The sequence below is a fragment of the Myotis yumanensis genome, unplaced genomic scaffold (genome assembly GCF_028538775.1).
Source record: "Myotis yumanensis isolate MYYU_CA2020_CCGP unplaced genomic scaffold, mMyoYum1.0.hap1 SCAF_8, whole genome shotgun sequence".
Lineage (NCBI taxonomy): Eukaryota > Metazoa > Chordata > Mammalia > Chiroptera > Vespertilionidae > Myotis > Myotis yumanensis.
Window position 1 is genome coordinate 84,706,990 of NW_027223759.1, and position 25,637 is coordinate 84,732,626.

The 25,637-nt window shown below is 45.3% G+C and overlaps 1 protein-coding gene across 3 annotated transcripts in view; it reads left to right on the forward strand.

The window, feature by feature from the left end:
* Positions 1-20,923, forward strand: part of CFAP221 (cilia and flagella associated protein 221) — an 89,564-nt gene extending 68,641 nt beyond the window's left edge. For 2 of the 3 annotated variants that reach the window (XM_070423135.1, XM_070423136.1), the window contains exons 18-24: positions 1,105-1,212; positions 1,299-1,433; positions 5,309-5,467; positions 6,847-6,938; positions 12,222-12,314; positions 13,493-13,588; positions 20,703-20,923. In XM_070423135.1, coding sequence (XP_070279236.1) covers positions 1,105-1,212; positions 1,299-1,433; positions 5,309-5,467; positions 6,847-6,938; positions 12,222-12,314; positions 13,493-13,588; positions 20,703-20,811 — 792 coding nt within the window. In that variant the 3' untranslated portion in view covers positions 20,812-20,923. Of the gene's footprint in view, positions 1-1,104; positions 1,213-1,298; positions 1,434-5,308; positions 5,468-6,846; positions 6,939-12,221; positions 12,315-13,492; positions 13,589-17,613; positions 17,918-20,702 lie in introns of all 3 variants that reach the window. The other variant, XR_011472442.1, reaches the window with a different exon arrangement.
* The last annotated feature ends 4,714 nt before the right edge of the window (positions 20,924-25,637 follow it).

Here is a 25,637-nt window from a genome sequence, read left to right on the forward strand (position 1 = left end):
ACTGGTCTACAGACTTATAGGATTCTGTCTTGAATTGCCCTCAGGCAATCATCCACAGGTGCTGCAAGAGTTTTTTTTCAATAGGGTGGGGCAATTGCTTCTGCCTGGAGGGCTAATTGTTATTCTCAGTCTCTTAATGGGCCTCAGCAACTCTGCACTGTGGGGCAAGGTGTTTTCCAATAGGGTGAGTCAACTGTCTTCCCACAGCAAGGCTGCCTGTATAACAAATGTCTGTGTGGGAAAGATGACCTCAGCAGCATGAAGGAATGACAGCACAGGAAACCAGGGTGTCTGCCTTCTGAGCTCTAACCCCAGAGCCCCTGATCCTGCTCACACAGCTCCAGTCCACTCTGCCCTCCCTTTGCTGGAGCACAAGGTGGTTGGCTCCATAGGGAATTCTGTGCATTGGCCCTTTAAGAGGGTGCCTGAATTTCCAGCTGCTTCTCCCTGACAGACAGCAACCCTGCTGCTTTTCACAGCCAGGTATTATGTGGGTACCCTTCTCAGCTCTGGTGCTCCCTGCTAGGGGAGCCCAGGTTGAGGATTAGACCCCAGAGTTCTCAGTGGCAAACCCCTCCCCACAATCTGAGATATCTTTCTGGGATTTCAGTTGCTGTCTGTGGGAGCCCAGCCAGCCTCCACCCCTCCTACCAGTCTCTATGCAGTCTCCACTTTCAGTCCACAGCTATCAGGGTTCTCTCCAGCAAGTCTTCCATTGATTATTCCGGAAGTTTTTCTGTATTTCAGTTGTAATTCCAGTTTGGTCATAGGAGAATGTCTGTGCAGCATCCACTTATTCTGCCATCATTTTTAATCCTCCCCTGAAAATATAAATATTTTTCATTACTAACCAGTAGTTGAGGTCTTTCTAAGCATGTGGCACTGAAGGGTACTTGTGGGTGGCTCTGTGTGCTGGCACCAGGACTGGCACCAAGTCACTCCAGCACAGTCAAATGAACCATTGCCACAATCTCGTGGCAACAGCATGGAGCTTGTTTTCTTTTATCACCAGGAAGCTCAGAAGTGTTATTGTTGAGAGTAGACTTCATTAAATGGTCACAAACTTTTAAGGATATTGAATCAGTCATCTTATTTTATCCCCAGGTTCCTCAATTGTACAAAATTAGGAGGTACCAGCCATTCTCTGTTCAGTTGTCTTCATCAAGTTACAGACCTCAAAAGCTTGCTCGAGCCCTGAAGCAAGGAGCTGAGGTAACACATCCCCCTTTGGGAATTGCCCTCGCCTTTCCCCTCTTGTCCCAGCATCAAGACTAACACTGCTCTTGGTCCTTGCACAGGATGAAGCCACCACCGTGATAGCCCTGCCAAAGCAGGACGTCACCCCTCAGTCCCCTGGCAAGATCTCAATCTTGAACATGAAACCACCCAAGGCCTTAGCTGTGTCTCCAGATTATGACCCACTTTACATCTTTGTAAGTGACCATTGGCAGAAGTCTTGTGTTCTGTGTTCTTTTATTTCAGCAGTTGCTTTATAAGAAAACAGATGTATTAATTGGGAATATTTTTACCTCTTTGGAATGTCAAGGTTTAAACAATATGTCATCTTCAAAATTGCTTGCTTGGAGAATATCAATGCTTCTGTCTTTTAGTAATCACAGCATTTATTTTTATAACAACAGCTTTGTGATCTTTTCTAATTATATATCATCTATAATATACTAGAGGCCCGATGCACGAAATTCGTGCAAGGGGCTTGGTCCTCGCAGCCACGGCTTTGTCTGGACTGTCGTCTGGAAGGACATCCGGAAGGTCATTCGGCTGTCTGGTCTAATTAGCATATTATACTTTTATTATAGACCAGAGGCCCAGTGCATGAAATTCGTGCATGGGTAGGGGGTGTCCCTCAGCCCGGCCTGCACCGTCTCTAATATGGGACATCCCTCTCACAATCTGGGACCTCTGGCTCCTAACTACTTGCCTGCCTGCCAGCCTGATCCCCCTAACTGCCCTCCCCTGCCAGCCTGATCCCCCTAACTGCCCTCCCCTGCCAGCCTGATCCCCCTAACTGCCCTCCCCTGCCAGTCTGATCCCCCTAACTGCCCTCCCCTGCCAGTCTGATCCCTGTAACTGCCCTCCCCTGATGGCCTAATCCCCCTAACTGCTCTCCTCTGCCAGCCTGATCACCCCTAACTGCCTCTGCCTTGGCCCTGCCACCATGACTTTCTCCAGAAGGACGTCTGGTCTAATTAACATATTACCCTTTTATTAGTATAGATTATATGTATATACATGCACACACACATAATGTTTTAAAAAAGAGAAAGGAAAATCACAACAGAAAAAGAAAGTAAAACTACCCCAAATCCCATCATTCAATGTTGGTTCCTATTCCACCCTTGGGCAGTGCATCGCTGCCATACTCACGCCTCTGCCTACCAGCTTTCTCTGTCCTACTTTGTTTCTGTAGCTGCACATGCTTACCCACCAGAAGCAACCTAACCATGCCACTTCCTGCTCATTAGTCTTCATGGACCCCACTTTTCTACCAAATTAAGCCGACACTCCTGGAACTGTGAGGCCAGTCATAATCCCCAGCCCCGTGCGTCCCTGTCCCCCGACACACATCCCTGCCAGACTCCATGTCCCGCCCATCACCAGGTCTTTGCTTATTCTGACCTGCTCTCGTGAGGTTCTCTCTCCTACACCACATTTCCAGCTGCCCCAGTCCCATCCAGACAGGAAATCTGATGAAGTTCTACGCCATGATGGCATCACATACACGCAGAGAACAGGGGGCCTCAAACACCACTTGAGAAAGTCCCCTTTGTGAGAATTCCCAGTGTGGGCAGAGGTGCTAATGGTCACACCTGAGGTCACCCAGCCAGTTGGTGGGGGGCTGGGACGCCACGCCGCCTGCTGCCCGTCTCCTGCCTGTTCCGAGGGCTCCTCCTCAGAACGGAGCTGCTTTTCTGTGGAGAGCTGTGGTGTTGGCCGTGCTCTGGCATTTTCTTATTGTCTCGTGGGCTGAGGAGAATGCTCCTCAGAGACATGGAATCTTAGAACTAGAATAACCTCGCAGGACATTTAACTCAGTGGTTTTCAAACTTCCTTTAGTACCAGAAGCCTCTCAACAGCTGAAATTTTACAGAGAAAGGCAAAATGTAAAACAGATAAAGCTCTGGTTGCTCAGATGGCAGTGGGGCAGGGGCTCTCCTGAGGGGCCATCCCAGCAAAGCCCTGGGGTCCCCGCAGCAAGGTCTGAACAATCAGTGTTTGTTCCCCAGACCCACCCACTGCCATCTTCTCATTGGTTTAAAAGTGAGAACACTGCCCTGACCGGTTTGGCTCAGTGGATAGAGCATTGGCCTGCGGACTGAAGGGTCTAGCATTTGATTCCAGTCAAGAGCATGTACCTTGGTTGTGGGCACACCCCCAGTGGGGGGTGTGCAGGAGGCAGCTGATCGATGTTTCTCTTTCATCAATGTTTCTAACTCCCTATCCCTCTCCCTTCCTCTCTGTAAAAAATCAATAAAATATATTTTTAAAAAATAAATAAATAAACAAATAAATGTGAGAACACTGATCTGGAGGAACTGAGGGATTTTCCAGTCATACCAAACTTCCTTAGAAAACATCAGTAGTTATTTATTAATTTATTAATTCCACTAACACTTAGGGTGTGACTGCTATGCATAGGATAGGAGGCCAAGTAAAGGAGCAATTCATCCAAGAGGCACAACAACCCTAAATATCCATCCACCTAATGCCAGAGCTTCAAACTGATGCAACAAAAACTGATTGAACCGCAAAGGAAAAAGTAGACAAATCCACAATTATAGTTGGTGAATTAAACACCCCTCTCTCACAAACAAGGCTCAATAAAATGGAAAAGATTCAAATTAAATGAAGTATTTTTTCTGACTTGGATAGATTAAGTCAGAAATAAATAGCATAAAAATATCTAGAAAATCCCCCCAAAATTTGGAAGCTAAATTATATACTTTAAAATAGCCAAAAGGCCAAATAGGAAATCAAAAGAAATTACAAAGTATTTTTAACTGAATGAAAATGAAAACATAACACAATAATTTTGTGGGAAATTTATAGCACTATTCACCTACATTAAAAAATGAGTTCAGGCAAGACCCCTCTTCCGTCTTTCTCCCTGACCCTCTGCAGCAGCTTGCAGCCTTCCCGGCGGCGAGCTTGACTGGACCATTCAATGCCGGCACCACACTAAGCTCTCCTTCCCCCACTTCTATGCCTCCCCGGTCGGCTGCAGTTCTCTTAAAGCAGTGGTTCTCAACCTTCTGGCCCTTTAAATACAGTTCCTCATGTTGTGACCCAACCATAATATTATTTTCGTTGCTACTTCATAACTGTAATGTTGCTACTGTTGTGAATCGTAATGTAAATATCTGATATGCAGGATGGTCTTAGGCCACCCCTGTGAAAGGGACATTCGACCGCCAAAGGGGTCTCGACCCACAGGTTGAGAACCGCTGCCTTAAATTGTGGGAGACATTTGTTTCTTGGCCACGAGATTGGGTTTCTACAAGCCATGTGTTTTGTTGTGATTTTTTTTTAATGTTTTAGAAAATTATACAAACAAATAGAACAAACTAGTTCTCAACCTACTAGTTCTTAAACATCTGAAATTAAACAACTGTGAAGGGGCAAAAGCTATGTTGTTGTTTGCGACAAGAATGGAGTTATTGTTAGAAAATCCTGGAAGGGTCGCCGCAAGGCTCTATGTTCTCATACTTAGGTATAATTGCTCTGTGCCTCCATTAGTTCTGCTGGAAAACTAATAAAAAACAGGATCTTCCCTAAAACCAGATATTACCTCCACATGGAGCCTTCCTCAATTAAAAACATCACCAAAACAATGTTAAATGTTGACATTTCCTGATAGAGCAAATGGCACCCTCTTCTTTGCCTTCTTTTCGAAGTAGTTTTTCAAAAGCTACTTCTGTTTTCAAAGCCAGAAGCTTACTTGCTTTTTAAAACCACTTTGCTTATTTAATAAATCCCCCTAATTCATCGAATTAAGAAACAAATACTTTAAGCCATTTTAAGCTGTGATCTCAGTTGTACTTGTTTCCATGTGATGAGCTGAGTGCAGCCACGTGGTACGTCATGCCGGAAGAGGGACACTGATGAATGGCTGACATTTGGGACTGCCAGTGTGAAGACACCCGCTCTCCTGCTGCTCCCCAGAGGCGCTGCCACGGAGATCCTGTCAGTGCGAGTGGAAGCCACCGAGAACATTAGCAGCGCCTGCCCTCCGCCTGGCTCATAGGCCAGGAAACAAATGAGAATCGTTTTCTCTCTCTCTCTCCTGCAGAATCCCAACCCAGGATTGTTTGCTGTGAAGCACCCTCTGACCTACACAGAAACCTTGATAGATTACTATCTGTGCACTCACCCCAAGTACAAGTTCACCAAGGAGTCCCACATCGGGTCCAGCATTCCTCTCACCCAGAGACAGTTTCTCCATCACACGGTAATGCCGTCCCCAGGCTCGCAGGCAGAGCTCGCCCCGGGCTGCAGGGAAGGGCGGGGAACAGGGATGGAGGGGCACCACTGGAATTGAGACAAAGAAGGCTTGCAGCCACAGCTGAGGAACGAGAGAGCTAACAACGATGGCTATGTGCACTCTCACACTGACAGCACTCCAGAGGTCCCGGGGGAGACGCATACCACTCTGGCCCCAACCATACCCACCTCTCCGGCTGCAAGTTGCCCTTTTTCAATATCCACACTCTCTTTCTCCCTTGAAGATGACACCTCCTATGCATTTTTATTCCTATTTCAACCCCGCAAAAGCCATCACATGGCAGGCATAACCCCATGGCCTGATTGCCTCTTCTTTGCCCCCAGCAAGTGTAGAAACCTCAGAATGGACAAGGTGCTGGTGTGACAAATGCACACTAAGGAAGAGGCTCCAAAGAATTCCTTCTTCCCCCAGATAACCAACCTGAATATCAGTGACATCTCTTGGGAGTTGCCCTCAGGACCTTTACACTCAATAAATCCCTAACTCGGGTCATTATCGATGCCCTACTGTTGCCAACTACACCTCAAACAGCTCCTCCTCCGGCCTTACCTTTTTGCTCTGTGATTTGTGCAGTGGCCCATGTGATCCTTGATCCCTGCCTCTCCCTCAAATACCTACCATCACTAGGTTCTACCAGTCTGCCCCAAACAGCTTTTGAATCTCCCTCTACGCTCCCCGCGGCCACCACTGTGCTGTCAGCCCTCTCTAGAAAACTTCCTTCAATACGCATCCCTCCAATCACGTTGTTTGTTAGTTTGAACCCTCTCTGCGGTCCTGCTGCCCGTGAGACTGGCTCCAAGCTCATTAGCTTGGCCCTCGAGCCTTTCATAACCAGCCTGCCTCTCCAGACGTATTCCCTGCAACCGCCCTCACACTCAGCCCAGCGGGCGCCCTCCTGGCAACACCCCCCCTGCACCTCCCTGCACTTGCAGGTGCTTCCCCTGCCTAGATGCCCTTTGATGAACCACCAGCCTCTTTGACTGTGGCTTCAGCACCATAGTCACCACAACCAAACAGATGGTAAGGCCACATCTGCCCCCCCCCCCCCCCAGGGCCTGCTGAATCATGATGTGCCTAATCAATCAGGGGAAGGAACGCTCCATTGGCCCCATGTTAATTGTGTGCTGCATTGTTGAATGCCTTTTGCTGGAGCACTTGTCTTTTAGCTTCATACAAATTCAATCAAACTGAATGAAATTATAAATTTTGGAATTAATATTTAAGCATAAACTATAGTCAATTGAATGAAATGAAAGTCCTTCCTAGGCTTCGCCTCACCAAACAGTTCCTTTACATGCAGTGCCCTGTGCCGGCTTCCATTCCAGGACATTATACCCGGAATAATGCACTGGAAGAGGTTCCAGCCCCAGGTTCTCACATCTCTGCCCGACACCTCCAAGACAGAGACAGCACAGAGGTAAGCACAGCTCATGTCTCACGGAGGCTGTGGTCCCAAAATGTGACATGCCAATCAGTGTCAGGTTATGCCTTTTTAATGCATGAGGGAAGTTTGCTAGTCACAGAAAAAGATGAGGTACACTGATTTTCAAATTTTGAATTGGTCTTAAGATACACTTTAAAAACAACTAGTGTCCGGAGGTGCCCACTTGGCTGGGGACAGGACCCTCCTCCTCACCCTGAGCACCTCCAAAAACAAACAAACAAACAAACAAAAAACAACTAGTGTCACAGGTGGCTAGTTGGCCATCCTATATAATAAAAGTATAATATGCTAAGTGTCTGACCATTCGACCAGTTGGTATGATGCACATTGACCACCAGAGGGCAGACACTCAACCAGTACGTTAGCTTGCTGCTGGGGCCCAGCCAATTGGGACGGGTGAGACAGGCTGGACATGCCCTGGAGCCCTTTCAAGGTCCCTCCCTGGCCCCGATTGTGCACCAGTGGGGTCCCTCAACCTGGCCTGCCCCCTCTCACAATCCAGGATCCCTCAGGGGATGTCAGAGAGCCTGATCCCACAGGCCAAGGCAAGGGACCCCACTGGTGCACAAATCTGTGCACCAGGCCTCTAGTATTTTAATAAAAGTGAACAACCAATCCATACAATTCAGCTGAAATATTCATGGTTAGTTTTTCACATTTTAAAATTGCCAAGATGAGCCTTCTACACCGTTCCAGTCTGGTTCCAAAGGATCCATGTTTCCCTCACGCCACAGCCTGTGAGAGCACCACAGCAAGGCCCACAGTAATCATCATATAGAGTAGTGGTTCCCAAACTTATTTGGCCTACCGCCCCCTATCCAGAAAAAATATTACTCAGTGCCCCCTGGAAATTAATTTTTTTTTAATTTTAATAGCAATTAAACAGAAAGATATATGTATTAATGTTTCTACCTTTTTTTGTAAAATATAGTAAAGAAAGGTGTAAATTAGAAAAATTGAAGTTTGAAATTATGAAACTATTTATTGAACTCAGAATAGAAAGGTAATACAAAAAAAGTTAAAACAAATGCACCTGTGGCCATCACCGCCCCTGGATCACTGCAGCGCCCACCAGGGGGCAGTAGCGCCCACTTTGGGAATCACTGATATACAGGGATAGCTCAGCTCCGGATTCAGCCTATCACTCAGCTCCAGAAGCAGAATGGGGAGATGAGTATATTGTTGGACCAAAGAAATTTAGCGTCACCCTTTTTCCCCCATCTGCTTATATAACACCTCTTCAAAGCCCTGAGATACCAAACAAGAAGCCTGCTGCCTTTTCTTTAAGGCTCTGCCTGATCAAGAACCCACTTCTGAAACCTTGAATTTGCATCTTTAGTTCATTGTCCTCATAAACATAGTTAAATAAGTTGTTGGTGAGCAAATTTGACTAGTATCCTGAAATGATTATCATCACCTTATGTTCAAATCCTTGCTTCAGAATGAGGCCCACCCCAAGGTGACAGAGCCCTGCCATGGCTCAGGAGTGGTCAGGAAAACCGGGCTCTGCCACCACAGGACCAGCGGGGATCTTTGCCCCCGGCTCCCCACAGTGTGTCCAGTTCCTCTCCCTCAGCAGAATGCCACGCCGCTGCCTCCCAGGGCTGTAACTCAGCCGCGCCCCCGGCCACCTCCGAGCCCAGCCCTCCTGTCCAGAGCGGGGGATTGGACCTGTGGCGAAGACCTTTCTCAGCCTTGACATTTTCGTTTAGGAGGAGGAGGAGAGCTAAGCCAGGGTACAGCAGCCTCAGGTGTACCACCCTCCACCACCCCTCCCCAGGGCCGCAGCAGCGAGTTGAAATCCAGTGTGTGACTCCAGAACGCTTCATTCACTTCTTCCTTCTTCACCTGCGGAAAAGCTTTTCCTGAATTAAGGAAAATCCAGACTTGCTTCCAGAGATTTTCCGAATACCACCCCTTTGGGTTTCTCCTTAGTGCTTCTCTACTCCTCCTCCTTGCCTGGAGAGTAACATGACGCCAAGCATAGGACATGTAGGACTTCAAAAACAGTCGTTCTTTTTCTCTGCGTTTATTCATACCTCATCCAACCCACTGCCATCTCAAAATAAACTAAGCATCTCTGTTCTTCACTTAAGTGTATCTCCAAAACCCAAAATCGCCATAATGGCAGTGACACAGTGACACTGCAGACAGAACAATGTTTTGGCATCTGAGAGACCTGCTCCATTACTTGCTAGCTGTCACCAGCTCTATGTCCTTGGGCGAGTTACTTGTTACTGAAGCACTTTGCACAACAGTTTCCCCGCCCGTGAAACAGTATGTGATGGCATCCTCACCCCACTGCTGTGTGGATTAAAGTGAAATGATGATGTGATGCATTAGCACCATCCTATATAAAAAAAGACTAATATGCAAATTGTCCCCTCGACCAGGAGTTCAACTGGGAGTTCGACCAGGGAGCGGGGCCGGGCAACCGCCCGAGGCCCCTATCCCCAGCCAGGGCGGGCCAGCCAGAACCTACCTGTGCATGAATTCGTGCACTGGTCCTTTAGTCTTTAATAACTTCCTGCTCTTCTACCTTCCATACCCACCCACTACAGCTTGCAATCCCCCTGTTTCCACCAGATGGCGACGGTCTGCCACCACCTGACTGCCTCATTTTGCTGTGGGGTGAGGACACTTCAAACTTACCCTTACAATCTGTAAATATAGCTGGTGTGGGGTACTGTCAGGAGACTGACTAAGCGAGATGAGAAATGGTGACAGGTGGAGACTGCCCGTGTCCACCAACTGGCCCCACGCACAGGTCTCCAGAATGAAGGGGGGAAATCTCCTGAGGCTGTCCTTTCAAAAAGCAGTCAGAATGCAGGTACCTGGGGCTTGAATTAACCATGAATTAAACGTGAATTCTATGTGAATTAGAGAAAAGTCCCCGACCATGAGTGTCACTTTCAGCTTCTGGGTCTGAGTGCTCTGTTGGGCCAGATTGTTTCCAAATAAACCATAATTGGTAACAGATTATAAAATCAAAAGAGGATTCTATATTTCCTTATCCTGGATTTTCACGATACAAGATTCTAGATCAGGGAGTGTTTTTTTTTTTTTTTCTAATAGGAGTTATAAAATAATAACAGCATTTCTTTTTAAATTCCTACCAATCCATTAATGATACTTCAACTTTGCAACCATTTTGCTTGAATAAAATACCTATTATTTATGGATTGTTTCCCTTGTGTCTTTTCCCCCTGAGAGTTACCCATTTGTTGTTAAACCCTGTGATATAGTTAGTGTTTATTCCAAGTCATTTTGGTATTCAGAATAATCAAAACACTTCAACTTGGGTTCTTTACTCTTTAGTAAATTTAGAGAGAATTTGTTGAATCTCTAGGACTTTCATAAAGTCGACAGCAACTGAATGAGTTATCTAATCCAGTGCCCAGACTTCTGGGTTTTATAGGTGAGTGAAATGGCCAGAGGAATTTGGGGACTGCTTTAGCATTGTCAGCGTTTACTTTGCCAAGTAAGGCATTAAAAGAAGCAAAGCAAAGCAAAACACCCACCCCCCCTCTGTTGTTGCCATTACTTCGGTTTCAGAAGAACATATTAGCATACAAAAAGTAAGAGGAGCCCTGGCTGGTGCGGTCAGAGGTCAGAACACCTACCTGGGCATTGAAGGGTCGCGGGTTTGATTCCCCATCAAGGGCACGTACCTGGGTTGCAGGTTCGAACCAGGCCAAGTATGGGAGGCAGCCAGTTAATGTGCCTCTCTCCCATTGATGTTTCTCCCTCCCTCCCTTCCTCCTGTCCACTCTCTCTGAAAAGCAATGCAAAAAAAAATATCCTCGGGTGAGGATTAACAACAATAACAACAAAAAAATAGTAAGAGGAGCATAGTCTCAAAACTTTAAAATCGGGTAATCAGGGAAAGCACGTGGCGGTTGCCATTCCGTCTTCCCAGTGCTGCCTGCTTTGGAGATGGTCCGGGCTTGCAGCTGCTGGGCCCTCTTCCGGGCAGGACCCCCCGAGTGCCCCTGGGAGGCCCAGTGAGCTGGCAGCTAGAACCTGCACTCGGCCTTGGTCAGGCAGTAAGCCACTCCCTGGGCTCCTTTCAGTGAGGAATGACATGAAAGCCAATATCAGGCGCTCCCTGTACACATTGCCCCTGGGGGGGAAGGGCTTCTTTCTTGGCCTCTTCAGCAGATAAGCCAGGGTGTGTATGTAAGGAATACACACACACACACACACACACACACGTACACACCAAAACACATGCACACACACATATATTGTGTACATGTGTACGTATACATGTGCACATAAACACATGTACATACACATATACAGTATATATATCAGAAATCATGACTTCACACAGTGCTTATACAAATTCTCTATCCATAGAGTATTGCTTCCTTCCCCCGCTCGTATTTGTATGTTCCTTCTCTCACTGTGAGAACCCTGGCTCCTAACACATTTACTTGCTCAGTTTTACAGCACATCTAAACTCATCTCAGAATTACCGCACCTATAACCACTTTAATAAGCAAGCACAATAGAGTTCGGATTTATTTGTAGTTTTCCCCTGTCCCCACCACATTCAAAGCAGGAAGTATATAGTCAGGTACTGTATTTATAAATTGCTTGGATGACTTCTCCTTCCCACCTTCCTTCCTTCCCTTTTTTCCCCCTTTCTCTTTCTCTTCCTCCCTCTCTTTCTCTTCTGTCCCTCCAGTGTGGCTATGGAATTCATATGAAACATTTGTTTCCGTTTGCTTTCCGTTTAGGGTTTTTTCTTTCCTTTCTTATAGATTTAATGTTATTGTTTTATGTGTAGAGCAACGACATGCTTTCCAAACTCAAAAGGACAGGAAAGGCATAGGGAGCAATGTCACACCCTCCTGTCCCCCTCCCAGCCTTTGTGGTAACCAATCAGCTTGGTCTTCTAACTTTTCCATCCTTAGTTTCTCTTTATAATGCTAAGCAGAATATATGTATTTTCCTCACTTTCCCTTCTTTCTTATACAAAAAAAAAACAAAAAAAAACAAAAAAAACACTATGTTTCTGAACCCTGGGAAATATCTTATCTGGCAACATGTTCTTGGATTTGACTGGGAGCTGTCACACCCCCGCCTTTGCCCCTAGGAAAACGTCAGTGGGGTTCCAGGAGCGAAGGAGGACAGAATGATAAAGGCCTCCTCGGGGGCACAACAAAAGTGCTTTAGGAAATTATGCAAAGACCACAAGACTGCTACCGTGATCGTTTACCTTTGGCTGCTTGTGTGATTTTCCCACAGCTGTGACTCCCTCAGTTCAGTTATGCTTCCTATAGACGTCCCTGCGACTCTTAAAGCCTTACCAGAAGAAGACAGACTGGATACAGTCGAACGGTACGGTCTTCACCTTTGTCTCTAACGTAGTCTGTTTTCCACAATTATGCTGGATGCTGCGAGAGCTTTCAGAGGAGCATTCAGTGCCTGAGCTTGCAACCCAAATGAGACCAGGCTCACAGCCAACCGAAGCCCTAAGTAGTTAAGATGTTAAATTCATTGCAGGGGATACACAGTCTCTAGGGCTCAAATGTGCTGATCTTTAGGTGTCTGGGAGCTCAAGGAAGGGGAGAGCAGAGGCAGTGTGGGTGGGTGGGAAGACTTCAGTGGTCGTGTAGACTTGGGTCAGTACTTGAATGACAGGTAGGACTTGGAGAGGGTTAAAAAAACAGGCCCGAAACCAAGGCACTTACATTTAATTTCACTGATGAGCATCCAGCAGCCAGTGGAAATAGGTCCTTGAAGCTCCTATCACTGTGCCCACTTAAGCATTTTTATATGTAAATAATCAATTAGTGAAATGCCCAGTATCTGAGACATAGCTGATCTCCTGTCATCAGTTTTACTGATGTGTGAACAAAGTTTTACTGTGACATAACCACACCCATTTATTTGAGTATTTTCTACTTCCTTTCATGCTACAAAAGCAGAGTTGGTAATTACACAAGAGACTGTGTGACCTGCAAGCCCTTTACAGAAAAAGCCCGCTGACTCCCGGCCTAAGGGATAGCAGACCAAAGATAGCACTAGGCTCTTTCCCTTTCATTTCTTCTTTCACCCATAAATTATTTATAAATATATTGTTTAATTTTTCAAACAGTTGTGGATTTTTTTTTAGTTATCTTCTTTGCAGTTGAAATCTATTCAAATTCCATTGTGGGCAGAGATTGTACTCTGAATGACTTCAATCTTTGGAACTCACTCAGGCCTTCTTTACAGGCCGGGATATGGTCAATATTGGTAAATGTTCCATGTACACTTGAAAAGAACATGAATTCTGTAATCCTGTTTTAAACATTGCTTTTTATTCTCTGGTTATAAATAATGACTCCTACTATTGTTCATTGGTGGAAAGCAATTTATCAGCCCTCTGCTTCTCTTAACACGGACTCAACACAAGTAGGTAGAACTAACCTTGAAGACCACAGGAGTTGCATAACTCTTAAATGATTCAGTATTTCTTTTATTTTGGGAAGGAAAAACTGTTCCAGCTAAACAGTTTTCTTATTCCTTTTCAGTGAGCTCTGTGAACAGAATATGGAAATTATGTTGACTCCAGAAATGATCGAAGTGGAATTCCCTATGTTGGACCACAAGGACACCAAAAAGGAGAAGTAAGTGGATGCTTTTATGCCTACTAAGAGGTGGCCTTGGATAAAATTTGCCCGACACGAACCACAGAACTGTCATGTTGTCAGAATCTACATATCTCGGGTTTTAAGAGAAAGAGGCTTCCTATACTTTTGGTAATTGGATGTGTATTTTATTTTAGGCACGCTGCATTCCTTTAAATGCTGTTAGCAAATACGCCTTTAAAAACTGGATCCAACTTTTCCAGTTGCTTATCAGTTAATCTCAGAGATGTGTTTGTTTCTTATTGATAGCTGAAGGAGTTTCATCCCATATGAAAGGAGTTTCATTCCAGGCTCTGGAGCCAAATGAGACCTATGAGTCCCAACTCCACCATTTATGACATGTGAGATCGCCAGCCGGTTACTTACCTTTAGTAACTGGGTCTCAGTTTCCTCATTGGTAACATGCAGAAAACAAACTCTCCGAGGCAGTTGTGAGGATTAAATAAGACTCAAATGTGAAGACACCAAGCTAGTTGCTAGATGTGAACCAGATGCTTGGCAGATGTTGATGTCTCCCTTTGCCTCTCCATCAGGGGCCAGCCAGCTAAGCAAACATCATCATCCTTAAGGAAACTGGTATTGATTAATATTTTTATAATGGACATAACCACATGTCGTTCATATGGTTCATAAGTTTGAAATTCCAGGTATACTTTTAAAAATTCTTTTTATTTAAAAAAATGTTTTTTGTTATTAAAAATAATCAAAAGCTGCCCAGCTGGTGTGGCTCAATGGTTGAGGGTCGATCCATGAACCAGGAGGTCATGGTTCAATTCTTGGTCAGGGCACACGCCCGAGTTTTGGGCTCGATCCCTAGTAGAAGGTGTGCATGAGGTAGCTGATCAATGATTCTTTGTCATCATTGATGTTTCTAACTCTCTCCTTCTCCCTTCCTTTCTCTGAAATCAATAAAACACATTTTAAAAAACAATATATATATATATATATATATATATATATATATATATATATATTAAAAACATAACCCTACCACCTAGAAGCAGTAACATACTTTTTGATGTATGGCCATCCAAATATTTATTTAAGTAAATAAATGTACATATGTTTTACCAAAATTCAATCATATTCTTCATATTATTTTGTCTTTTTTAAGATATATATATTTTTTTGTGATTTCAGACAGGAAGAGAGAGATAGAAACATCAATGATGAGGGAGAATCATTGATTGGCTGTCTCCCGCATGCCTCACACTGGGAATCGAGCCCACAACCCAGGCATGTGCCCTTGACTGGAATCGAACCTGGGACCCTTCAGTCCCCAGGTCGACACTCTATCCACTGAGCCAAACCATTTAGGGCATATTATTTGGTCTTTTACACTTTACAAAAAATATTTTCTTATTGATTTCAGAGAGGAAGGGAGAGGGAGAGGGAGAGGGAGAGAGAAATAGAAACATCAATGATGAGGGAGAATATTGATTGACTGTCTCCCGCATGCCCCACACTGGGAATCAAGCCCACAACCCAGGCATGTGGCCTGACCGGGAACCAAATTGCGACCTCCTGGTTCCTGGGTCAAAGCTTAACCACTGAGCCATGCCAGCTGGGCTACACTTTTATTTAGCAATCTATACATACAAAAGGCTAAGTGACTGACCGACCGGCCAGTACACTGACGCGCACTGGCAATTTAAAAACAAACACTGAGCCCTGACCAGTTTGGCTCAGTGGATAGAGCATCGGCCTGCGGACTCAAGGGTCCCAAGTTCGATTCCGGTCAAGGGCATGTACCTTGGTTGCAGGCACATCCCCAGTGGGGAGTGTGCAGGAGGCAGCTGATCGATGTTTCTCTCTCATCAATGTTTCTAACTCTCTATCCCTCTCCCTTCCTCTCTGTAAAATATCAATAAAATATACTTAAAAAATAAATAAATAAAATAAATAAAAAATAAAAATAAACACTGACTCGCGCATGCGTGATACATATAAAGCTCTTGCTGGTGCCAATCACACACATGTGTTTCAATCTGTCATTATCGATCATGAATTTGATTGTTTTTGTTGACATTCTGAGGCTGAAAGAAAGTGGCAGCATTGATAGAATGTATCTTAAGACCAACTATTGGCACGATAGAAATGCAGACTGCCTCACGCTCACATATTATTGATATTATTGTTTATTTATTAATCAATTTATATATTATTTTCATATGTATTTTACTAACTTTCTTTCATCTATGACACTTCTATTATAGAGAAAGAGCAATATTAAAATATTTCTTCTAATTCATTTCCTTTCAATGTACATGAATACATGGACTGGGCCACTAGTATATCATAAACATATATTTATAAATACAAACATACATCATTATATTTCACTGGTAGATGTACCATAATTTAGTTAACCAACCCTCTTATGATGACCATGTAAATTCTTATCAATGTTTTGCTGTTACCAGTAGTGCTTCAGTAAACATCTTTGTGCCATAAATTTCTTGCAAACTTATCAGACTGTTCCCTTAGGATAAATTCCCAGAAATGTAAATGCTACAACAACGTGCATTGTAAAGTTTTAATACATATTGTTTAATTGCCGCCCACAAAGTGCATCAGCATACCTCCTACCAGCAGAGGTCAGGACTGCCCACATTCAAATGCCCTCGACAAAATATTATTATGTTTTCAATTCTTTACCAATATGATAGATTTTTAAATATCCATCTTCTTGTTTTAATTCTAACTTCTTTTGTTTTCAAAAGATATTACATTTTCCTTAGCTTATCAACTATTTTTTTTAATGAGGGGCTTATTTTGACTATTTTATAGGAAATGGTATATTTTTCTTATTTATTTGTAAGAGTGCCTCATATATTAAGGATAATTACCTTTTCTTATATGTGTTGTAAATTTCTCAGTTCATCTTCTAAATGTGTTTGAGGTGTTTTAGGAGGCTCTGACTTTTTTTTTCCTTTTTTTTTAGAGAGAGAGTGGAAGGCAGGGTGGGAGAGGGAGAAAGAGAGAGAGAGAGAGATGTGAAAGAGACACATCACTCAGATAGGAATCAAACCTGCAACCTAGGTATATTACCTTGACCAGGAATCAAACCTGAGACCCTTGGGTGCACTGGCTGATGCTCTAACCACTTCACAAGACCAGCCAAGGCTAGAGGCCCTGCCTTTGTTTAAAGGAATGCCCACATGTCTTAGAGTAGTGTGGGTTTCCTTCGGTGTCTTTGTGATGGTTTCAGAGACCTACAGAAACAAGCCCTTCACCAGACCCTGGTGCACATCTTGGTCCTTTCCAAAGGCACCAAGCTCCAGTAGAGGGAGCCACAAGCTGTGGATTGCTGATAGCTCCAAAGAGGGTATTCAGGGCCAGTCAGAAAGAGTGTCTGACATTGTCCTGCAACAGAAATTGGGAGTCATAGCAGATCTACCTAATACATTGACACAAACCCAAACAGGCAGCCAAAATGGGGAGAAAAAAAACAAGCCCCAAATGAAAGAACAAGAGAATTCTCCAGAAGAGATAAATGAAATGGAGATAAGAAAATTATCAGATACAGTGGGGCCTTGACTTACTAGTTTAATTCGTTCCGTGACGGAGCTCGTAACTCAAATTACTCGTATGTCAAATCTTAAAGTGAACGAGTGAGACACGTGATGCTGGGCTGATGTTGTGGCGTTCACTGTGACGTTCGCTGTGCCAACTAGCGGTGGGGTATCTGAAGCTGGCTCATAACCTGAATTTTAGCTCGCAACTCAAAGCAAAAATCGGCCGAGAGACAGCTTGTATCTCGAAAAACTCGTTAATTGGGACACTCGTAAGTCAAGGCCCCACTGTATAGAATTCAGAATAATGATGGCAAAGATGCTCAACAGCATGAGAAAAGATACGTAACTTCATATCAGTGAGTTAGAAGACAGGGTAGAAATAAATCACACACTCAGAGAACCAAAAAGAAAAAACAATTAAAAAACAGGAGGACAGCTTAAGAGAGCTGTGGGACAATGTGACATGTAACAATATTTGCATAATAGGAGTGCCAGAAGGAGAAGAGATAGAGAACATGTTTGAAGAAATAAAGGCAGAAAACTTCCATAACCTGTGAAGGAAAAAGCACACAAGTCCAGGAGGCACAGAGTGTACCAAGCAAGAAGAACCCAAACAGGCCCACACCAAGAGACATCATAATTAAAATGCCAAAAATTAAAGACAAAGCGAGAATCTTAAAGGCAGCAAGAGAAAAGCAATTTGTTACCTACAAAGGAACTCCCATAAGACTGTCAGCGGATTTCTCATCAGATGCTATAGGCCAGAAGGGAATGGCATGAGGTATTCAAGGTAATGAAAAACAAGGATCTGAAACAATGATTACTATATCCAGCAGAGCTATCATTCAAAATAAATGATGAAAGAGCTTTTAGACGCCCCCCCCCCCCCGAAAAAAAAGATCCAGCAATAAGAGAAGGATCTCTTACCCTTTGAGACAACATGGAGAGACCTGGAGAGTATTGTGCTAAGCAAAATAAGCCAGTCAGAGAAAGACAAGTATCAAATGATTTCACTCATATGTGAAATCCAATGAACAAATAGATCCAGAGACATAGAAGCATGGAACATACAGTTGAATCTCAGAGGGAAGGCAGGGGAGGGTGGGTGGGTGGGAAGAGATCAAACAAAGAACTTGTATGCATATATGCATAATCCAGGGACAGAGACAATAAGGGGGTGAAGGCCTGGGGCGGGGAGTGGGGGCAGTCTAGAAGGGGTCAATGGGGGAAATAGGAGGACATAGGTAAGACTTTCAACAATAAAGGTAAAAAAGAAAAAAAAGAAACAAGCTCTTCTCAGAAAATAGTTTGGCAGTGTCCGCTAAAAGGAAATTTAGGAAATAAAAACTCTAAGTAGAATTTCAGTGGGCTCTGTTTTGATCAATTAATTACCAATAAAATAACATGTTGCACTACATAGCCCATGAAACCTCCCACACCTCAGCAAATAGATGCCCTTTGCACTGCATCTTGTTTCAGCTTCCAAGCAGTTGACTAGGAGTTTTAAATTAAAACTTTTTTTTTCTATTTCAAAAATTACTCCTCAACATAGAATAGCTTGTCCTATGAGTGAGGGATATCCAGTACCTCTCTGCTTACTTGCTCTTTAACCTGGTTTTTCATCCCTCAAAGATAATGTTTAATGCCACTGGATTATCAAATTATTATTAAATGAAATAGAAATTATTATTTTATATATCCACCCAAGTAGTATATCTTTTTTCCTTTTTAAATGTATTTTAGCTACTTTACCAAACAAAATGAACTAACAATAAACTGATATTTTGCACACCAAATTAGTTTCCAGTTTTTTCAAAATACACATACATTTCACACATTTTAATAAACATAGCCATGCATTTTGAATTCAAATATTTTTCAGTTTAAATTGTTTTTGTACATTTTTTCATGTGTTAAAATTGTCAACATAATTATCATTTTATTGGCTGACTAGTATTCCAACAGGTAATATCCCATAGATGATTTTCAAAAGTTCTTTTGGTTCAGAAAGTCTCTCTAGCTCTATCACTATCTGATGCTCAGTTCTGTCTTCTCTGTCCTTCTTGTTCCTTTTCCTCACTCCTCCAGCCTCAGCCTCGCTGTCAGGCACACACACAGCCAGAGCACAGACAGGCAGGGACGGAGCAAAAGGAACACGCCAGTGGTGTTTGACTCCCCAGGAAGACTGCTGTCTGTTTGGTTTCTGGCAAATACTATTTTCATGAATGCAGAGAACCATCTGCTCTCCCTCCCTGGCTGTGATTAACCGACAGATCCTTTGCTACCCTCGTGGTGACCTCCCCTCTCTCAATACCCACTAAGGGAATCATGTAAAATGTCCAGGAAACTGCGAGACTAACTTCATTCAACACTCCTTAGATTTTCACAATATCACTCAGTCATTAATATCTTTAAAGGAAGACATGACCTATACATTTTTAAATGATTCCATAAAATGGTACCAATTAATTTTTTTTAAGTATATATATTAGGGAACATTTTAATTCTCCATTTTCAGATATTTCTGCTTTTGCAAAACTATCAGGCATTTGCAGAACTTTGCATTTCACCCTCTTTAGAAAATGTATCAGAATCACTTGATTTTATAATATACTAGAGACCCAGTGTATGAAATTCGTCCACAGGGGGTAGAGGGGGAGGGTGTCCATCAGCCCGGCCTGCACCCTCTCCAATCTGGGACATCCCTCTCACAATCCGGGACTACTGGCTCCTAATTGCTCACCTGCCTGCCTTCCTGATCACCCTAACCCCTCTGCCTGTCTTCTTGATTGCCCCAACTGCCCTCCCCTGCCAACCTGATTCCCCTAACTGCCCTCCCTTGCTGGCCTGATCGCCCCTAACCACCTCTGCCTCGGCCCCTGCCACTGTGGCTTTGTCCGGAAGGCTGTCCAGAAGGATGTCTGGAAGATGTCTGGTCTAATTAGCATATTACCCTTTTATTAGTATAGATTCTTCTATCTAGGCACATCATGTGGCTGAGCTCACAATCTTTAGACATCTGCCCTTTGAACCAAATGCACTCATCATTTCCTCCCAGATATTGAGCAAGTTCTACCCAGCAACTCCTTGCCACACCCAGCAAAGTTCTGGGCTCCACTCAGCCACTACTCATCCAGGTGCTTAACCCTCGCTCTAGCCCCCTCCCCCCGCCCTCCTTCCTAGAGTCTTCATCTGAGTCAGAGATATTGTGTGTCAACTTTATTTACAAACATGAAGACTTAACGAGCCAACTGAGCATTCAGAAGACAGCGTGCTAGGATGTCTGTGAATCATTTCTCTCTCCACTTGGCAATAGTACTGGGAGATGGGGATCGCCACCATTTTTACATCTAGAAAGGGAGACTGAACGTTTAGGCAACTTGGCCATGCTGAGAAACTGTGCAGTGAGATGAGAGCCAGGTCTGAATCACTTAGCCAAGTGTTTCACTAGCAACTAAATTACCACTAATATTATATATATATGTATTCCTTAAACCTTCACTGAGGCATTGGTGGGTGGCGTGGGTGTTCTGTAAGTGCCCTGATGTATCCTTGTCTGGTTCTTTGACATTTAGAGAGGTGAGAGACCAGGCACAACCAACGGAGAAGACAGGAGACAAGGTGCTGGAGGAGATGAAGAATGTGCGGGCCAAAGCTCTCAACTCATACCTGATTCTAGAATAAAAACCAGCTGGCCAGTTCCTCTCATCTGCTTTCTGCAAGTCACTGTGGTCCTTTGTGTCCATTTATGTTCCAGCCATTTTTGCAATTAAAGTTTCTAGAGGAAAAAAATGAAATGTGGATATGTGGATGATGTGTACATTTTTGTTATAACTTTTCTTTTTAAAAATAAAATGTCATTAGTATGATGGCAATGGCTAAAGCTTCCAGGTGGGAGACTTCGTGGACAAAGACTTCGAGCAGGGAGCGAGCGGAAAGGGGAGGAGCCAGTGCTGACAGTCCGGGGGGGAGGGGGGGGCGGGGGGGGGGGGGGGCTCGCCAGGGCCAGAGGACCCAGGCTGTAGGGAGAGCCACGCTCCCACCTCTGCATGGAACCAGCCCCTCACTGACTGGCTTTGGCAGCCGTTTCGGGAGAGATCAGCCTTGGCAAGGACATTGGCTCCCCAAGTAGCTAGGATTCGGCAGACACTAGCGAGGGGGTCGGAAATGGAGGGGACATTGTGGGGCAGAGCTTGCAGGCTGGTTTGAGAGCAACCGGAAAAACACCCCTCTGGGGGCCCTGTAAACATGTCAGTAAAAATCAGGCCTTTGATTGTGTTTGTCAACATGGCTTCGTTCACTTACACGAGCTGGTAAGGCTTATGGCAGTTGGACTATAATCCTCATCCGAGGCTATTTTTCCATTGATTTTTAGAGAGAGAGGAAGAGAAAGGGAAAGACAGAGAGAGAGACCAATGTGAGAGAAGCACATCAATTGGTTGCCTCCTGCTCAAGCCCCCACCTGGGCCCAGGCCGGGGAGGAGCCTGCAGCCAAGGTACGTGCCCTTGACTGGAATCGAACCTGGGACCCTTCAGTCCGCAGGCCAACCAGCTCTACCCGCTGTGCTCAGCCACGCGCCCTCTCGTGGGTCCTGTGGCCGGCCAGGTACATACCACTGAGCCAAACCGGCCAGGGCAGCACTTGGACTATAACAACCCATACTGATCCAAGTATACCTGATGTATTTCTTCCATTATTTTTACACGTACACTTAAATTGCTGATATCAGGCTGTATATACAATTTTGAAAGGACTTTTCATTAATTCGTTGAGCCTGACATTTTTCTGGGATTTGTTTTTCTACCATGAAAACAAACCAAGACCAAGACCAAGACCATCCCAGCCCCATGTGCAAAACAGAAGTTTTTATCACTCAGTTATGCACCCATTCCTGTGGGGAACACCCTAGGGCGGGGGGTAGAGGGAGACACCAGCAACGGGAGGCAGAGCCCAGTTGCCACTCCTCAGAACTAGGTGTACCAGGGACAGCAGGGCCCAGTTACAGCTGAGTTTCAGGTGCACTACAAATAGCGTTTTATGGCCCAGTAGCATATGTACTATTTGGGACATATGACACTAAAAAAGTAATTCATTGTTTGTCCTAAACTCATAGTTAACGGGTGTTCTAGATCTTCATTTGCTGAATCTGACAACCCTACTCAACACCCAGTGGTTTTGAGAAATAATGTCTGAGTGGATATTGAGCGAATGAGACAGAGGCAGTAATTCACACGGGAGTTGTGTGTGAGGCACCAGGCAGACTTTCCATCCAAGTAGAAGAACAGTTTTCTGTGGGGCTTCACCTGTGCCAGGCCCTCTGCTGACCCGTGAGAGCAGTGCTCCCTCCGTCCTCACTCCCTCCCCAGAAAGAGGCCGCATTACTTCCCCCAGGAGAGAAACCCAAAGGTCCCGAAGCCAGGTGGCTCCCCACGCTGGTGAGGCCCCAGGGAGCCTGTGACTGTGAGGCCTGGGCAGAATCAGGAAGGGACTGGTAGGCACTCAGAGCCAGGCCAGTCGTAGATGCTGGGCTGGAGGGGCGGCGGGAGCCAGGGCCACTGCCTGCTGCCGACGGAGGACACCGTCTTCATTCAAGGGACACAGCAGACCCTGTTTCTCTCTCTGCCTCCTCCCTCTCCTTGTCGCCAATCTCCTCCTCTTTTTTAAGCTACAAATGTGTCCCACATTATCAGCTTAAAGCAGCAATTTTCAACTTTTTTCATCTCCTGGCGCACATAAACTAATTACTAAAATTCCGCAGCACACCAAAATATATATTTTTTGCCGACCTGACCAAAAAAAAAGGGGGTATAACTTTGATTCATTCACACCAGATGGCTGTGGGTGTGTTGGCTGTTATCATGTTTTGACAATGGAAGGGAAAAGAGATCAGTCCCCCTAGCTAAATAGTCAGGTATTGCATGTTTTAAAAATTCTTGCGGCACAGCAGCTGAAAATCGCTGCTTAAGGGATAAAACGAGGTCACATTACTTTTACTATGCAAAGTCCAAAATTCACATCTCCCACCCCACCCACAACAGAAAATGGTGCACTTGCCTTCCAGGGGCCAGTTTCCTTCCCAGGATAAGTCCATGCACCCGGGGGCCACACGCTGCCCCTGGCCGGGTCCTGACAATCACTCAGGCGCCTGGGCCTGGGCTGCCCCCACAGGGCGTATCTCTGCAGTCTGATGGGTGCCCATCCGCCGTGGGACAAAGGCGTAAGCCACCACTGCTGGCCGGCGCGGGAGGGGAGAGCGGGCACTGCACGTGATGCGGGCCTGGGAGACAGCACAGAGCGCATGCGCATTCGGGCAGGTGGTTGGGAACATGTCCCAGGGCTGGGAGAGCAGGGGAAGACACAGCTCGATCATCACATTAAGAGTGTACTAAGCACCCCAGGGAAGACAATAAACAAGTTTTTAAAAATGTAACGTACAAAAAAAAAGAGCACAAAGTGAGAGAGTATGGCTCAATAAATGTTCACCATGTGAGCATACTTGAATAACTCCAAAAAGGAGTTTATTAAGGGAACTTACATAGGAGGCACGTCCCAGGCGGCACTAGAAGCCATGATACCCTCTGCACCGCCTGGCAGGTGCTGGGGAGTATATAGGACAGGGCAGGAGGGATAGGGTTCCTGTCCCAGGAACCAGCACAAACCAGGGCACCGCGGGCACGGGGGAGGAATCAGACAACATCTGAGGGGGTTCAGGGAGTGACCCCTCTTCTGTCCCGGAACTAGCTGGCAGGTCTGGCTGCGCCCAGGCAGTGGTCACAGCAGGAAACGGGCTGTCCTCCACAGCAGACGTGCACACACACATCTGTACACAAAAATGTACACTTACACACAAGCTCCATTGGAGTTGCTGAGCCATCCAGGAGCCAGGCTCCCGGTGGTCCGGGAAGGGACACTACTACAGCCTACCCTGGGCAAAACCCAGATTTCACACATGCATGATGCCAGGTGTGACAGGTGCTACAAAGGAAGACTGAAGTAGGCGAGGGGAGCGGGAGTGGCCCCCCAAAGCCTGCCAGAGGAGGTGCCGCTGAGCGGAGACCTTAGGGAAGGGGACAGCTTTCTGGGCAGAGGGGCACGTGCAGAGGCCCTCAGAGGTGTGTGCCTGGCCTCCCAGAGGACCCGTGAGAGGGCAAGGGGCTGAGCACAGTGAGCTGAGGGGCAAGGGGGGCTTGAACACAGAGATGCAGGCGCAGGTCACGTGGGGTCTCGTGGCCAGGACACGACTTTGGCTCTGGATTTCATTCTAAGTGAGATGCCGAGCCCTTGGAGAGTTTTGACCGAGGGAGTAACATGAGCTTTTCCTGTTCTGAACAGACGTTATGGGCCCCTGTGGAGAAGGGACCATATGGAGCAGGGGTGCAAAAAGGAGGCCATGAGGGGACCCTGGCACCAGACGTTCCAGTCAGAACGCAGGCTGTCTGGCACCAGGGCCTCTTGGAGGATGGCAGGCAGGCTCACCTCAGGGTCGGTATCATGTGACACCAACAAAGGAAAACACGGGTGCTCCGGATGCAGCGTGGGGGCAAGGTGGAGAGGAGGCACCCTGGGACACGTGTCCCCTGCCCGCCATCCTAAGCCAGTTTTTTTTTTTTTTAATTTTTACTTTGAAATAATTTTAGACAGAAGGGAAATCTATAAAACTGATACAGAGCTCCCACATATATGCTACCGAGCTTCCACCAACGTTAACATCCACCCGGTACAACTATTAGAAGCAGGACATGGAAGTTGGCACCATGCTCCTGACGGATGCCCCTTTATTTTCCCAGGATGCCACACTGCATTCAGTCCGTCTCCTTCGTCCCTTCTAATCTGCCATTGTCCTCGATGTCTCTTCTTATCACCATGACCTTGACACTTTGGGCGGTAGTTTTCTAGGATCTCCTACAGCAGTGCTGGCGAACCTAAGTCACGTGTGTCAGAGGTGACACGCGAACTCATTTTTTTGGTTGATTTTTCTTTGTTAAATGGCATTTAAATATATAAAATAAATATCAGAAATATACATCTTTGTTTTACTATGGTTGCAAATATCAGAAAATTTCTATATGTGACACGGCACCAGAGTTAAGTTAGGGTTTTTCAAAATGCTGACACGCCGAGCTCAAAAGGTTCACCATCACTGTCCTACAGCGTGGGTTTGTCTGATGTGTTCTCACGATGAGGATGAGGTTATGCATCTGCAAGAAATCCACAGGAGCGGCGTGTCGTGCTTGGTGCCTCTTAGCAAGGGTGCATGCTGTCAGTGGGTCTTACTGCTGGTGATTAAACTTGACTAAAGAGCTATCTGCTGAGTTTCTCCACTGAAAATTTTCCAATTTTATCTTGATAGTTAATATCTTAGAGGAGATGATTTGAGAATATGCAAATGTCCTATTTCTCCTCAACTTCAGCACCCACCGGTGGTTCTTGTTTACAACAGTTATTAACACGGTGTCTGCTTAATGGTGATTCCCATGACCTGCCTCTGCCTTCCTTCCCTCCCTCATTC